This window comes from Ambystoma mexicanum, chromosome 8 (genome assembly GCF_040938575.1).
Source record: "Ambystoma mexicanum isolate Mex_15411 chromosome 8, UKY_AmexF1_1, whole genome shotgun sequence".
NCBI classification, from domain to species: domain Eukaryota; kingdom Metazoa; phylum Chordata; class Amphibia; order Caudata; family Ambystomatidae; genus Ambystoma; species Ambystoma mexicanum.
In genome coordinates, this window is record NC_090929.1 from 1,463,208,365 (window position 1) to 1,463,224,522 (window position 16,158).

The 16,158-nt window shown below is 46.0% G+C and overlaps 1 protein-coding gene across 1 annotated transcript in view; it reads left to right on the forward strand.

Moving 5' to 3' along the window:
• Positions 1-16,158, forward strand: part of FBXW4 (F-box and WD repeat domain containing 4) — a 2,081,992-nt gene that overhangs the window by 1,291,316 nt on the left and 774,518 nt on the right. The window contains exon 6 of the mRNA XM_069611631.1: positions 6,670-6,735. Within this exon, the coding sequence (XP_069467732.1) occupies positions 6,670-6,735 (66 nt within the window). The remainder of the gene's footprint in view (positions 1-6,669; positions 6,736-16,158) is intronic.

Sequence of the window (16,158 nt, forward strand, 5' to 3'; positions counted from 1 at the left end):
CTAATACAGTATATTGCTAAGGATTTACAGCACACAGGTGGACAGAATTCTACTCCATCCCTACTTTACTTCTCTTTTCTTTTCATATGGTCTGCTATTGACTCTGCTGCTTTTGGCAGCAAGGCTGGGAAGTCTGAATTAGTATTCTGTGATGTTTTTTGGTTCAATAATTTCAAGCTCAAGCAAATGAACCTTCATGATAAAAGGGTCTGCTTGCGCACATCTCGACTCCAATAAACCACACACTGTTTCAACTACTATGAGCTTATCACTCTGAAAATGCCTCCATGACAAACATCTTCAATAGTGCAAACCCAGTATAACTAGCAGCCCTAATGTCTGCACTCTTTCTCTGATGCACCTGTTTGACCAATCATGCAATAAAATGTCCACAAGCATTACCCTTGCCCTCATCCCTGTATGTTTCTCTACAAAGCACTCACTTTTCATCTAATCCTGTACCCACTCTAGCCCTACCTTTCCCTCTTCCCCCTTTTCTGTTTTACTATATATGATGCTCGAAGTGCTGCCTATAAGCCAAAGGAAATGAAAATAGTGAGTGAGAGATGCAATGGGGGGGGGATATAAAGCCTGGGGGCAGTGTGTTTTGTGTCCTACCAATTGGTCTCCATGATGCTAGTCCCTATGGCCATTAGCACCACTGACCTGTCCAATCCTCCTACTGCCCTCCCGCTCCACCCAATTGATCACCTTGAGCTAGCTTTGTGCTATTAAGGAGATACCAGTGTTCTTTTTAAGCAGCCTACTTTAAGGCAGTGCGCTAATTGTGAATGTACACCAGCTCCTGGTGTAATACAAATGTCTTAAACCAAGTGTGCCTTCAGCCATATGGTTTCCACCTCCTAACATTTATACTGCTACAAAAGAAAAAAGAAAAACACTTCTTAAAAGGCCTTTTTCGTACTTTCCCACCAAAGAAAAGGATTCCTCCTGTGCGCATCCTTAAACCTGGTCCTAGCAGGGCTTATGAAGCCTCCATTCGAGCGTTTGTTGACAACCCACATCAAATTTTGAACTTGGACGATGGCTTTTTTAGTGGCCATTACGTCTTCTAGACGTGTTTCGGAGCTCCAAGCCTTAGTGGTAGACCCTACGTAGCTACGATTCATGAGGGACAAAGTGGTTCTTTCCACTAATCCTCATTTCATCCCTAAAATACCTTCAGAGTTTCATAAAAATCCTCCAATAACTCTACCCACATTCTTTCTAAATGCCACTTAACCAGCGGAGAAGGTCCTGCACTCTCTGGATGTTAAAGGGGCATTGAAATATTATTTTGATCGGCCAAAATCTTTCATATCGACTAAGCAGCCGTTTGTCACCTTTGGTCCATCCAACAAGGGATAATCCATTTCAAAACAGGGCATTTAAACACTGGTTTAATCTACAATCATGTTCTGCCACTCTAAGGCAACAGGCCTTTACAGTCGGCACCCAGAGCGCACTTCTCTAGAGCCAAAGCTGCCTCAGTGGCTCTCTGGTCTGGGGTACCCATCAGAGACATTTGCCAAGCAGCAACATGGGCAGTGCTCCACACTTTTACCAGGCACTACTGTTTACACCAGCAGCATGCTGATGATGTGCAGATAGGACGGGCAGTCCTTCAAGGGCTGTTCCAGTAAGGTAAGCCCTACAGCCTCCGGGGTGGTTTCTTTTCTCTACTGGAGTATGTATTCTTCTCGCATTAATGCAGACAATTTTAAAGTACGTAATCTTTATTTGCCTGGTTTCCACCTCCTAACATTCATACTGCTACAAAATCTATTCACATCATGTGAATCCATGAAAGATCCAATGCTGGGGAAGGGAGTAGTTTCTTACCTGTAACTCCATTTCTCCAGCGTTGGTATCTTTCTTGGAGTCACATGCACCCTGCAGCCTACCCCCTACAGGTAAACATCCTCTTGGAGGGATATCCTCCAGCTGGAGTGGTTAAAATCTGAGGGGAAGCTGCTGTGGCAGAGCTATACACTCGATGCCCCATTGGTGCGCACCAAAAAGACCCACAACAACGTTGATGGGACACTCAAGGTGTCACGTTTTTTCCATAGGAAAATTACTAAGTCAAAAGTAACCAGGGTTTTCCAGCCTGGCGACGGGGAATATTCACAGCATGCGAATCCATGAAAGATACCAACGCTGGAGAAATGGAGTTACAGGTAAGAAACTACTCCCTTCTTCACTACCTTTATAATGGAGGAGATGGGGGCACCGGTAAGAATTCCAATTACTCACCCCCTTACTCTGATGTTCCCAAAGGACGCTTCTAGCACAATAGCCCAAAACTGAGCTGATCAGTCCACCAGGTGGTCCTCTGACACTTCCAAAGGCTCCAGGCTGCAGGATCGTGAGAAGACTTTGAACCTGGTTGGTCCCACCAATCCAAAGGGTAGAAGCACCAGCAAAGGTCTTCTGAGATCAAGTATTCCAGCAGGGCTTCACCTGGACAGCAGCAAGAATGGCCGCCAGGCCTCTTCAAGATTTGTCCTCAGATCTTCCGTCATCTGCACAGGATATTTGGCTCTAGTTCTGTTCTGCTAGAATGCCTGCAGGACTCCTCTTCTGGTCCCAAATTCAGGTGAGGGATCAAACTTGACCCTCCAATGGCAAGGACCTGCACCGCTCAAGGACACCAGCAGTGATCCAATCAGGGACCACTGTGGGGCTGACTCATGAATGCACACTAGACAAACTGGCACCAGTATATGGCTTGGGACCAGACAGTCCCAACCCACTTCCTGAGCCCATACACACATGGTATGCACTAGCCTGCGAAAAGAGCAGCTTTCCTGGGCAAATGCATGTCAATAAAAGGGAATTACTGGAGAAGTGTAAGGAACTCATGGTGGCAACAGTAAAGACAGACACAAGTGATCACAGTTCAAGGGTGTTTATTAAACTGTAAATGCAGGGTGGAAAAACTGCTATGCTAAATCTAAGCTGGGAGCAAGCGTCGACCATCAAATGAAAAATAAGGCAGTCCTTGTGGCGTAATGTCAAAATAAAGAGGCCTATACTAAAAAACAAACTAATTCCAATTCCTTAAAACTAATTACAGAAAGAGTGTGGGATAGGGTTTCAATAAAGAAAGAAGTGTTAACAAATAATAAATCAGGATTTGATTGCCAGGGTTCTCTCTTCCCTGCGTTTTCAGTACGGGACAAGGTGGATTTCCTGAGCACATCCCAAACTCGAGCTTTCCCACCATGAGCCAACAGTTTCGCATCAGCTGTCGGGTTCTTTGAAGGCCAAGTCTATCTTTCAATAAAAAAGTTTCTTGCCTTTGAGGTCTGATGTATCCAACAACCACAAAGTTCTGCTTCACGTATACCTTGGTTGATGGTTTCACCCCTGGGTTCCCATCTTCCGGGCGTAAACCCTTCACAAAATCGTATTCAACACTTCCTTTTCAATGAACTTTGGATGGTAACTTTCCACCGCTGGATCTCGCACTGCCGGGCTCGGACCCAAATGACAAGGGCGACAGTTAACTTCCCCTGGTCTTCTAATACAACTTGTATTCACAAATCTTAATGTCTTTTTAAACAATCTAGTGTGGACATCCTTCGATTGAGTTTACTCTTCCCAACCTTTGCAACACTGTTCATATACTCATTTCACCATGCAAGATTAATTTCCCTTAGCGTCTCAATCATCTGTCGGTCAAATAGGTTCGACGGTACTGAGGATTTTACAAGACCCCTGTATGACCACTTTGACTTCTTCTCGCCTCTTCCCAAGGGCTTCTGGTTACGGTAGTCTTCCCAAGGGCTTCTGGTTACGGTAGTCTTTCTACCATCGGGTAATTGGCCAGAGTAATCCTGCTTGAGCATCCATGTGGTGCCGGCCTCCTCTGTGGGTGGTTTTCCCCCTCTTTAGCTTTTCAAAGTTCAATTTAGCCGTTGGTTACTTTTCATTTAACACAGTTTGGTTTCTTATCGATACTCTCCTCGACTCACTGGCTGTGATGAACCACTTTGCTTTCTTTCTTCTTGGACTCAAGGTTGGTACCACAGAGACGAGCGTCTCTCCCCGGCTTGTCACCTTCTCGGTCTCAGTCGTCTTTCTCCCCCTCTTGAACTGTCATGCTGAGTTAGCTCATACATCATGCTGTCTGCCTTGCTCATAGGGTGCTGTCTTGCTCCACCTTTTATCCATGTGGGGAAGGAAAAGGACCGTCAGGTGTGTGTGATTCTGGTCAATTGCCTCACTTTGCCTGACCCTTGTATTGGGACATGTCAGGTAAACTGCTCTGGTGTTAGTTTGTTGTTTTTTGTGTTCAAAAGTGTTTGTGTCAGAAAAGCGTTGGGGGGCAGTGTTTTGGAATAACTTATGTGGTAGGATGGGGAAAAGGTGTTGAAAGAAGCGGATACCGTGTCTCACCCATCGGTGTCCCCCTCCCCAAGGACCTCACGATCCACGTGATACTGCTGCACTGTCCACCACCAGGAACTGAATACAAAAGCGATGGCTGTATCCTGGCCACCTGGATGACAGATCCCTGGGGACTAGACAGAGATACACCTTCAGGTTACTTACAGAAGGCAGAAAGAAGCTAAAAGAACAAAATGTCCAAAGAACAAGCAAAAGATCTCATGGCACAGCAATCTACAGTTAGTAGCCAAACGCGGTAAACGCAAATGAGATAACTAAAAATATTGCAAAAAATTTGAAAAATGTAACTGCTGCCGGCAGCTTGTCTTTAGTTACCTTTAAAAGTAAACAAAAATACCTTTGGTGGAAGTCTAGGGTAATACGAAAATGTCCTCATTGCACTGCATTGAACGATGCTGTGTGCAATATGAATAAATTACCCAAATCGATAACAAATAAAAAGACAAAAAGGGGCACATAGTTTCCAAGTACTGATAGTCTGAATGACTAGTCAGATTCCCCATAACAAATGAGCAAAAGGCCAGGGAAGTGAAGCTCAAGGCTTCACTGCTCTGCAAAAAGTCAGGACAAGGTGTAAAATAAAAGAAAAAAGTGTGGGGGTCCATAGAATATAGAGGAAAAGTTTCCTTAAAGAAAAACTTTCCTAACAAAGATGACGAACAGGACCCAGATGTTACATAACGCAATTTATATTTTTTCAGTCAGATGCCTTAACTGCGAAGATCGAAATATCCCAACACAAAGTAAACCAACTATGTTGGTGAATGAATAGAACAGAACATTGCATCAGGGAGACAAAAGATTCCATGCATAAAACGGTATACTGTGGTTGCCATCCTTAAGGAATTGGCTGAGGTTAAAGCAAGAATTTTAACTTGGAATCCAGATCAGGCGAAAAGGATTGTTGGATCTTCCGAAGCAGTGAGATTAATGGAGATATTTTGGAAAAGATACTTCCGGATGTCCTTTTTCTCCCAAATTTTTTGATTGATAGAGTGCACCGCTCCTTGGGTGCAAAACATGTCCCGGGTTACCCTCCTCCCAGAACTAATATAGCCCAAATCTTCAACTACAGAGAACTAATGCTTAAGGTGGCCCAGAGAAATGGATTAGATTCAGTAAAACAATGTGTAAAAAAAGATTATCCGAGACCTCAGCCCTGTGGTGCAGGAAACCAAGAAGACATTTCTCGAGATGAAGATGATCTTGAACTAGTAAGGTATTCATTATGAAATGCTGTTTCCCTCGATACTTAAACTCCTTTTGAGAGAATGTATTCTTTTTTACCTTTCGATGATGCAATGGTCTTTATATCCTCCACTCCAACATGATGGATCACAGTCTCTCCCAAAATCTCTGGCTACGTGAAAATGCATTGAATACACAGTTTCTGTTAGTTTATTTGTATAGCATGCCAAGCCTTGAGGTATCTGGGTGCTCGTCTTACAAGTTACATATTTGCAAACATTTATATTACAATGTTGATAAAAGTATACTTGCAGATTAGTTATATACAAAGGCATAGATAGGTATTGTGGTATAGTCAGAGCATGACATATTTACATAGTTTACATATTTGCATAGATAGGTGCAGTGGTATAGTAAGACCCGACAAGGAGATATAAGTTACATACATATTTACAGAGTCTCTGGTATAATTCAGATAAACAGTTGGAGATGATTTTGCCTCTAATATGCTCCTGCTATTTGCCGCTGTCTGTTAGGTCTCTAACCACCAGGCACTATTTGTTTTAGGTTTTAAATTCTTCTTTTTCTCTGTTTTCCCCATCCAACTGCCTTATCCTGTGTTTGGTAATTGATACTGGGGCATTAAATGCGGACATTGAAGAGGGAGTGCTTTTGCAGACTGTTGTTGATGGTCAGTCTGGGTAGGGTTGAGTTTTGTTTATTTGGGAGAGGCATCGTGGTTTGACACAATCAGTCTTCAATGCTAGGCAGGCTGTTTATTTGGGTTTGTATTCCTTGACTCCATCCTACATACAATAGTTAAACATGTCACATGATAGTGAAAGTGAAGTGTTTTGACGATGGTTATGCTAAGATATCACCTATGTCATGGAACAAAATCGTACAAAAACGAAAAATGCAAAAAAAACAAATGCAAATAAATAAAATTCAGTTGTAGGTTTGTTGAATATATCCACTGCTGTTATATTGCAATTTTTGGTTATTAAATGAAAATCAAATGTTCTGAGTTTTTCGCCTAATTTGGTGCTTTTTGCTTCTTTTCAGTTCGTTTGTGACGGGGACGGCTTGTTGTGATCATATATCACCCTTACGAATCTGGAGCGTGGAAAGGTAGGGAAGTCCAACGGTTGCTGTACCTATTTAAATTATGGTCCAGGTGATCTCTCTAAATCTGTTGTCCAATTAAGAAGGGTTATAGACAGTTGTTTTCATTTTCGGAATAAAATGCACTTCTGTATCAGTTGCAAACAAATCCCTTATATTCTTGTCCATCTCAATTTCACTGAATTACCCACATTATGCTCTGAAAAAACGAAATGCAAGAATTCATTTGAGGAAATATATTTGGGGTATTATGAATGGCACTTGGGAAAAATGTACTGCAATGTATGGGTATTCCCAACGGACATTGGGACCCAGACAGACAGCCCATGAATCATGGTGGTTAAGGGACGGTGATAAATATCAATGTGCGGGACAGGTGGGTAGCAAAGCTTTCAGCTGTTACACTTGCTTCAGATTACAACCTATGGACAAGCCAACAGTGCTACGTGGCCACAAAAGTGACAGATGCGCACTGTTCAAATACTCATTAACATCCCCACATCATGCACTCCACGTTAAGGCTTGCTTTCGAAGGTAGGGGGTGGCCATTGAAGTGGGCCAGCGATCTGCTGGCAGCCTAATGTACTGCTGCCCAGGTTCTAGATTATCTAGCATCGGCACCCAGTGCGAAAAATGCATTTAGCAGCAGTTTTGCTTCTTAGATAATATGTAATATCTAAAAACATTTGCACTAGGGAAAAAATGAATCACAGTGATTTTTATTGACTATATTTGATGCATAACCTAAAAGGATTTTCTTTTCATTTCTTTTATATTACACAGCAAACATGGCAGACAAATAGTATGCGTAATATTTTCCTCAGTGAAACATATTTAGGTGATAGAGATTGGGGCAAAACGTGTTTGTGCAAATCCCTATTTTGCACGCACGAAAATTAGCGCTTAATAAATATGCTCCATTTAAGGGCATTGTTTAGATAATGTTGCCCATAGGTTGGTTGATGATTCCCAGTGATCTCAGTAAACACAGGGTAATGTAAAGTGGTATTGTAGTTGTGAAACTGCTGCCATTTTGGTGACTTCTTGGTTCTAGCTCCTGTATGAGCAGGCGGGAGAGGAAGTTAGTGGAAGGAGATGGAGTGCTAATTTGCAAAACAGGTTTGATGTGTGCAAATCAGAATGCACTGTATTTGGTGTTTTGAAATGTCTCAAGTGATTTGTGGAGAGTATACTTGGGGTATTTGTGACCCCAGTTGTGTTCCTGCTTGGTTTGCAAATAATCAGGTCTGCACTTAGAGTGAGAATGGGTCAAAAGTTGCTGGAGGTGTGTATTCGAAAACTAATGCTGGCGCAAATGCTGGAGCATTTGTATGGCGGAGAGGAAGGAAGGCGGTGGAAGCGCAAGCTGCCTTCCACCCTCCTCTGCGCCATAAAAGTGATTGCAGAGGAGCCATGGCGTCAATGGAAGGCATAAAAGCCTTAAGTTACGGGTCCTACGAAAACTGTGCTCCAATGTGGTTGGAATCTGCACCAAAATCTTTTTCCACTATATGGAAATTTACATGAAATAGGATTGCTTTTTTAAACTTTTGTTACTCGGACAGAATTTGCATTCAGTTCAAACAATTATAGATTAAACAAAAATAGCAATGGATAAGCACTGCCTTTGCTGAGAACTCCCTTCTACCTGCCAAAACAGATTTAAACAAAAATCAAGTCAGCCCGATGCTGTATTAAATAGCTGCACTTGAGAAATGTGTATCTTTCTAATATTAAGTGTTTTTGTTAGGCCTAAATTCTGACTTACTAAAAGGTTGGTCAAAACATTCATAATATTCATGTTATCATTATTGTTCCCAGAGGTACCAGATCTATTCCGTTATTGTCTTTACTTTAAGCCTGGTATGTCACAAAAGAAGGACTTCTTTCTTGGTGATAGCAAGTTACCAGTTCATGCTTTTTTGAAGAAGTATTATGATGGGGACAGCACATGAAATCCATATTTTTCATCCTTTTAGATACATTCTTCATAATATTTGTTTAGTGAGGGTTTTTTTGTTCTTTTTCTTAAGAGAGCAGATGCGACCACCATTCAGGTGGTGCAGTTTGACATGTTTTGGGGTTTCTTAAACCTACTCATCTATGTTGATCTTTCAGAGGGCAGTTTTTACTTGTGGGCTGCATTTCTAGTCTGCACGGCTGCCTTGTTTTAATGCAGGGGCAAACGGGAGACTTTCTGTTAGGAAATACTAAAACCTGAAAAGTGGGAAGTTACCGTTATCTTGTGCCTCGTGGGATCTTCAAAGTAGTGTCAATTCGGGCCTGTCTGCTGTTAAATCATCCACTTGCAGCTGACTGGCAAATGAAAGGTGGTGCGTCTTGGAATAAGAATTCACAATTTAACAAGGGTGATAATGCTGTTGCAGTTGAGCGCCTGAAAGACACTTCTTTCATTTCATTAAGCAAGCCAGCTACCGCAAACGGAATACAGGGCAAAAAGGGGTGCGGAAGTGATAACATGGATATCAAAACAATTCATGAGAAGTCTGTGACTGGTGGCTGTCAAGACTGGTATGGAGACTGTTTGATATGACTGAGATTTGAAAATGTTGAGCCTTCTATCTCATACAATCCATTTTGGGTAATTGTGCCAAGTGTATGTATTTTGTGTTTGTGTTGGGAGTGGGGGTGGACACGCAATGCTCTTGGGCTGTTTCTCTACTCCACTAGGACTTGACTGTCATGATGCACTTTCCCAATGACAACTGCATCTCTGCCCCTAAGTTCTTAGATCTTGCAAATCTCCCTGCAGTTACAATTGTTTCTCCACTTAACAGCATGTACTGTACATCACCAAAACCACCAGAACTGCATAAAATAATGCATTTGACAAGTGCCATCCCCTCAGCCCACCAACTCCCCTTGTTCCCATTGTGAACTAACGCTACACAGCAATGGGACCCAACATCAGCCTGATCGCCTGTTACCCGTCTTTAACAGGCAGAGGCAACTTCGGTGCAGATCTAGAAGGGTTAAAAAGGCTTGGTTATGGAGCTAAATCCCAGAAGAGTCCAGCCTAAGCCAAAGAGGGATAGAACCCTCCACACCACTATTGGCATCCCCATAAGGCTCCTAGCAGTCCTCAAAAAGTTCCAGGCAGTACACCTAGGTGATTTCTCAAACAGGAGTCACAAATCGGTGTCTACCCCCATATGGGAATGCCCATAGTTCCACCATAGAACCCGACCATTCATGGCCTTACGAGTGAGGGAGGATTTACTCTACTTTCTTGGGCATTGCCACAGCCTAGCATAGCATGGATTCTCCAGGTGGCCCATACATACGCGAGTCTCATGGCAATGCATGGGGTGGTTAGAAGTACTGCATTGCACTGTTCTGCATCTACTAGCAACCATCCATCTGATGTCGAAGTACTCTATCTTTTACCAAGCTGGGGAAGTGGAGCATAGCTTTGGCCGCATAGCATATGGGACCGGCCCATACATTCCCCTGTCCGAGGGCCTGGGAACGCGCCACTGGTCTCAGTCCTTTGGAAACTGCAGATTAAATAAATTCTCGAATGTTTTATTCAATTACAATGACGCTTGGTCCCATGCTAGACTTCCAGCATAATTGTCTGCTAAAGGGAAAATCTGTTGAAGTAGTCACCAGGCGACATACAGCACAATACAAAAAAATCATAAATATAAATAAATCAATGCACACACTTACCAGGGCAGGCATTTGTAACACATGTAGCTATGTGTAGTTCTACTCCTATTACTTAAACTTTCCTTTACAATAACATTCTCCTATTTCACACAGGCACACAAATCCCCTATAATGCACACATAGCTCTACAGGTACCTTGCCACAACACATTCATTGACTGTGTTGTTTGGGTTCTACAATACATAGACTTCTGCCTGCAACACTTGTATAGCTTACACTTTCCCGTACAGTAGCACTCAGAACTCACACATACCTACACAGTGTCTCTTGGGTAACATACACGGACACCCTTGTACAGTTACAATTCTAAAACACAAGGCGGCGTGAGCAGAATTGGAGCTAACATTCGTTTTTCTTTCCTGGAACTCGTGCTGTCTGTTGGAGTCTTTTCTCACTGTATAAAAAGTATATTTTCTCAGTAGTTGAATAACAAATATGAGGGGGAAAAAACAATATAATCTTAGAAGCAGTGACAAAACCCCTCTGGACAAAGAAGTGTCATTGAACCTTCAAGCTGAAAATGTAAAGTACCATCTTAATGAGAAATAATTACCGCTTTTTATCCTCGGGTGCAAAATAAAACGTATTCCCAAGTGTTAGCAACGGTGCAATCAATTTCAGACTCAGTAATGGAGAAACTAACAAACAAGGGAGCAGCTGTTTGCAATATTTTTGGCCCTGTCTTGTCTGATGTGGAGTTACCGGCTACTCAATCTCTTATGGATCTCTGTATTAGTCTGGAGGAGGAAATATTAGAGGCTGAACTTCCTTCCTCAAGACTCACTATGTCACCCTCCTTATTTTACTCCTCAGACATTCAAGAACCGGATTCTATTAGTGGTCAGAGCAAAACAAATGTGTCCACTAATGATGACATACATGAAATTGATATGTCAAAATGAAATGCTCAGTTTGGTGACAACATAGTCAACTTTCCTAGTTTAGAAAAATACATGAGCAATAATAACATCATTGAAGCCATAGGCAGTCCTCTGATTGCTCTGAATCTTGTCCTGCTGTCTTTCATAAGGCTTTACGAAGTCAGATGAAACACTGGCATTTTGAATGAATAAAATCATTTCGAGGGGATTGGGTCCTCCGACGTATTCCATATCTATGACAGTAATCACCACAGTTGTGCTGCTTCGGAAAATCTTTTGGCGTCCTGCGTCAATGACGTCGATACGCCATCCTCGAGGACCTCCGCCGACATCACCGGATGTTATAAGTAGGACGCACGACGCCCGTAGCCTCAGTTCCGTTTTTTCAGCGAACGTGTTCGCTTCAGAGATTTCGGCGCGCCTCGACTCTTTGGAGTTTCTGTTCTTTCGGTTCTTCGAACCTGTTAGTTTGTATTGTCGGGATGTCTTCCCCTTCTTCCACCCTGCGTCCGGGCTTCAAGAAGTGTGGGGACTGCGGGTCCAAGATGTCGGTGACGGACTCGCACGACGCCTGCCTCTGGTGCCTCGGGGAGGCCCACGACACAGATGATTGTGTCGACTGCCAGCTGCTTACGTCTAAGGCCTTGCGGGAACGTAAGAAGAAGCTGTCGGTCAGTAAGGTGTCCAAGCCCCGGAAGGCGAGGTCCACTAGGCTTTCGACGGACGTTTCGAGGGGGCGACTCTCCGCATCGTAGTCGTAAGTCTAGGGGGTCTCGGTCCCGGAGTGGCACCACTCCTCTGCCTCTTCGAGGCACTCCCGGAAGCGCCGTCATCGGTCGCCTTCCCCGTCCTTATCCGAGGACTTTGCCCATCGGCGGGTTTCTTATCCCACCAAGTGTTCCTCTCCAGAGGAATGGGCTTCTTTCGGGAAGAAAATGTTGGCGATTCTTGAATCGCAGGGCTCCGGTCCGTCTGCGCCTCCGAGAGGGGTCGGTCGTGACCGTACTGGAGACACCGCTCGTACGTCTTCTGGCTCGGGTGGTCGGCACGGTTCGCGGGTGAGGTCCCGCTCGGACAAGGGGAATCGTTCCAGTCATGCCTGTTCCAGGTCCCGGTCCTCGACGCGCTCGAGCCCGTGTGCACCTGTGAAGTCTTCGAAGAAGACGTCGACGCCAATGGCGCCAAGGTCGTTGACTGACTCTTTGGAGATTCCGCCTCCGAGGAAGTCGTCAACGCCATCAGCGTCCAGGCTGTTGAAGGACATACTCGGGGCTCCGCCCTCGAGGCCTGTGTCGAAGCCATTAATGCTGTCGGCGCCACGCTCGACATCGACGCGGATTCACTGGACGTCGATGCCGTTTCACTCGACGCCCTTGACGCCATTCGAGGCTGTGGTGTCGGAGGTACCCCGTGGCACGGGGGAACCCCCTAGAAAGGCTCTGGCCAAGGCAAAACAAGTCTTCCTCCCTTATTCAGCGCCCACTTTCCAGCCTATGGAGTATATTTCCGAGGTGGAAGAGGGTTCTGAAGATGGGTTCATTTCTGACATGGTACTAGATGAGATTCTTTCTGGTCATAGCCAGATTGAGGACCTGCGTCAGTCACTGCATGACGCCAGTGGTCTGGACACCTCTCCGGAGGTGGAATTCTCTAGGCCTGAGCCTGGCACCCATGCCGAGTCATCGTACCAGTGCCTTATGTCGAAGGTCACGGACTACTTGGGGTGGTCGGCGCCCCCAGTTGATTTTGTGCAGGATGGCCTGACGGATATCCTCGACCAAGGTCCACCCACTGACCCGGTACTGCCATTCCATATGGCAGATGGTTTTCTTGCTATTATTCAGGATGGCAAGGATGCCATGTGTGAGTCCGTTCAGTCGGGTTTGGACATGGCAGACTGTGTCAGCCGGTCCATGGCGGCGAGCACCGTGATATGCAGGTTTGCGTGGTTGAGGAAGTCGGGATTTGCTCCTGATGTGCAAGCCAGGCTCCTCAACATGCCCTTTGATGGTGAACATCTTTTTGGCAGCAAGGCTGACGAGAGCCTTGAGAGGTTGCAGACCTCCAAAGCTGCAGCAAAGTCATTGGGCGCTGCAGTCCGCCAACCTCTGCCTTTTTGTCCTAGGGGACAGCAGTGGAGGGGAGGTTCCTTTCGTTATTACTCATCCTTTAGTAAAGCGAGAGGAGCTGCAAGTCAAAGGGGCAACCGTAGGAGTGCCAGAGGTGGAAAACAAGGTACTCGAGGTGCCAAGGCCGCGCAAGCAGTTGCCTCTTTGCCCTCAGGCAACGCCGCAGCCGCTTCTGCTCAGTCATGAGACCCATGCTTTGTCGGTTGGGGGAAGGCTGGCGCAGCATCTTGTAGATGCCATTACTTCAGATGTGTGGGTTCTGGAGATCATAGCCCACGGCTACTGTCTTCCTTTCCGGCAGAGGCCTCACAACAATCCGCCAGGGAATCTCTCTTTGAAGAGTCCGGACCCGCTCCTTGCGCAGGAAATTCAATCCCTGCTGGAGAAAGGTGCCATAGAACTGGTGCCTGTAGCGGTGAGGAACAAGGGCTGGTATTCCCCTTATTTTTTGATTTCAAAGAAAGACGGGGGAGTGAGACCCAGCGCGGTTTCAACAAACTCATCAGGAAGGACAAGTTCAAGATGGTTACTCTTCATCAAGTCCTCCAGGCCCTTCAACTTCAGGACTGGTTGGTGTCTCTCGACCTCAAGGACGCTTATTTTCATGTGCCGATCCATCCAAAGCACAAGAAGTATCTGAGGTTCGCGGTTGGCGACTCGCACTTTCAGTTTCGGGTCCTGCCGTTCGGATTGACCTCCGCCCCGAGGGTCTTCACCAAGCTCATGGTAGTGGTGGCAGCGCATCTCAGGAAAAGGGGGATTAACATCTACCCCTACCTGGATGATTGGTTGATCAGGGCGCGCTCTCCCGAGCAAGTCCTGGATCATCTGTCAGTCATCTGCCACTCCCTCCACAAGCTGGGCTTCTCCCTCAACTTAAAGAAGTCCCACTTGACGCCAGCTCAGAGGCTCCAGTACATCGGAGCAGTGCTCGACACATCCCTGGGGCAGTGTTTTCCTCCCCAGATGAGGGCTCATCACATTCAGCAGATGGTGCACAAGTTCCAACATGCCCAGAGTCTCCCGTTCGAGTTCTTGAGATTGCTCGGCCTCATGGCATCCTGCATTGTTCTTGCGGATGAGATCTTTGCAATGGGCACTCAAGCTCCAGTGGTCTCAGTCCTCCGGCAGGATGTCGGACCCTGTTCAGGTGCCGCCCTCGGTTGCCTAGGACCTTCTGTGGTGAGCTGTCGAAGGCAATCTGATGAATGGGGCTCCTTTTTGGCTACCCTGGCCGGAGGTCACGATCGTGACGGATGCATCCCTCAAGGGATGTGTCGAGCTCATGCCAGCGAGTTGACAGCGGTCGTTGTTCTCCGTCGGAGTCCAGACTCCATATCAATCTGTTGGAGCTGAGGGCCGTCAGGCTTGCCCTGAAGGCTTTTCTGCCGACTGTGCGAGGAAAGAATGTCTTGATTCTGACGGACAACACAGTGGCCATGCACTACCTCAACTAAAAGGTGGGGGGCGCAGGGTCACTTCCTCTGTGCAGGGAGGCGATGCAGCTCTGGTTCTGGGCCATCCAGCAGGAAATTACGATCTCAGCAGTTCATCTGGCCGGAGACGAAAATGAGACAGCGGACGCTCTGAGCAGGCAGAGCATGATCTCTCATGAGTGGGAGCTGGCTCAGGAGATTCTCCTGGAGATCTTTGCCCTTTGGGGGACCCCTCAAGTGGATCTCTTTGCCTCCAGTGTCAACCGGAAGTGCGAAAGGTTCTGCTCGCAGGAATTTCCTCCAAACGGAGCATTAGGGAACGCGTTCATGGTGGAGTGGTCCTTCCCGCTGCTGTACGCGTTTCCTCCAGTCCCCGTCACTCCGCAAGTGCTATGGAGGTTACAGAGGTTTGGTTCCGGGATGGATCCTCATTGCTCCGGCATGGGCCCGGAGGACGTGGTACCCGGACCTTCTGGACTGGTCGATCTGCTCTCCACGTCGTCTTCCCTACCGAGACGATCTGCTCTCACGGGAGGGGGGTCAGGTTCTCCATCCAGAGGTCAGATCCCTCAACCTTCACGCTTGGCTTCTGAAAGGTTGAGGTATAAGGATTGGGACCTCCCTGAAGACGTGATGGAGGTGTTGCTTTCGGCCAGACGGCCGGCAACAAAGTCCCTGTACCGTTGCTGTTGGAGGAAGTTCTACGACTGGTGCAGGGTTCAGAATGTGGATCCTTTTTCATGTGACATTCCTGTCGTTCTGTCTTTTTTGCTTTCTTTGGCCCACAAGGGCCTGCAAGTGGGTACCATTAAAGGTTACCTGGCAGCGCTGTCTATATTTAAGTGCTCGTCTGAGGAGTGTTCTTATTTTACAATCCCTTTGATTTCTCCGTTTCTGAAAGGGCTCACTAATGTGTTCCCTCCGTCACCTTTCCAGGTGCCCAGTTGGGATCTGAACCTTGTTCTCAAGTTTCTAATGGGTGCTCCCTTTGAGCCTTTGCATTCTTGTCCTTTGAGACTGTTAACCCTTAAAACTGTGTTTTTAGTTGCGGTCACTTCCGCTCGCAGAGTAAGCGAGTTACATGCACTTTCAGTTAAGCCACCCTTCACTGTGTTTCATAAGGACAGGGTTGTCCTTAGAGTTCGTCCTTCCTTTCTTCCGAAGGTGGTGTCGGAATTCCATTTAAACCAGGTTATTCTTCTGGCATTTTATCCTCCTCCACATCCTGGTAAGGAAGAGGAGAGCCTCCATAGGCTGGATCCTAGGAGAGCTTTAAGCTTCTACATTTCA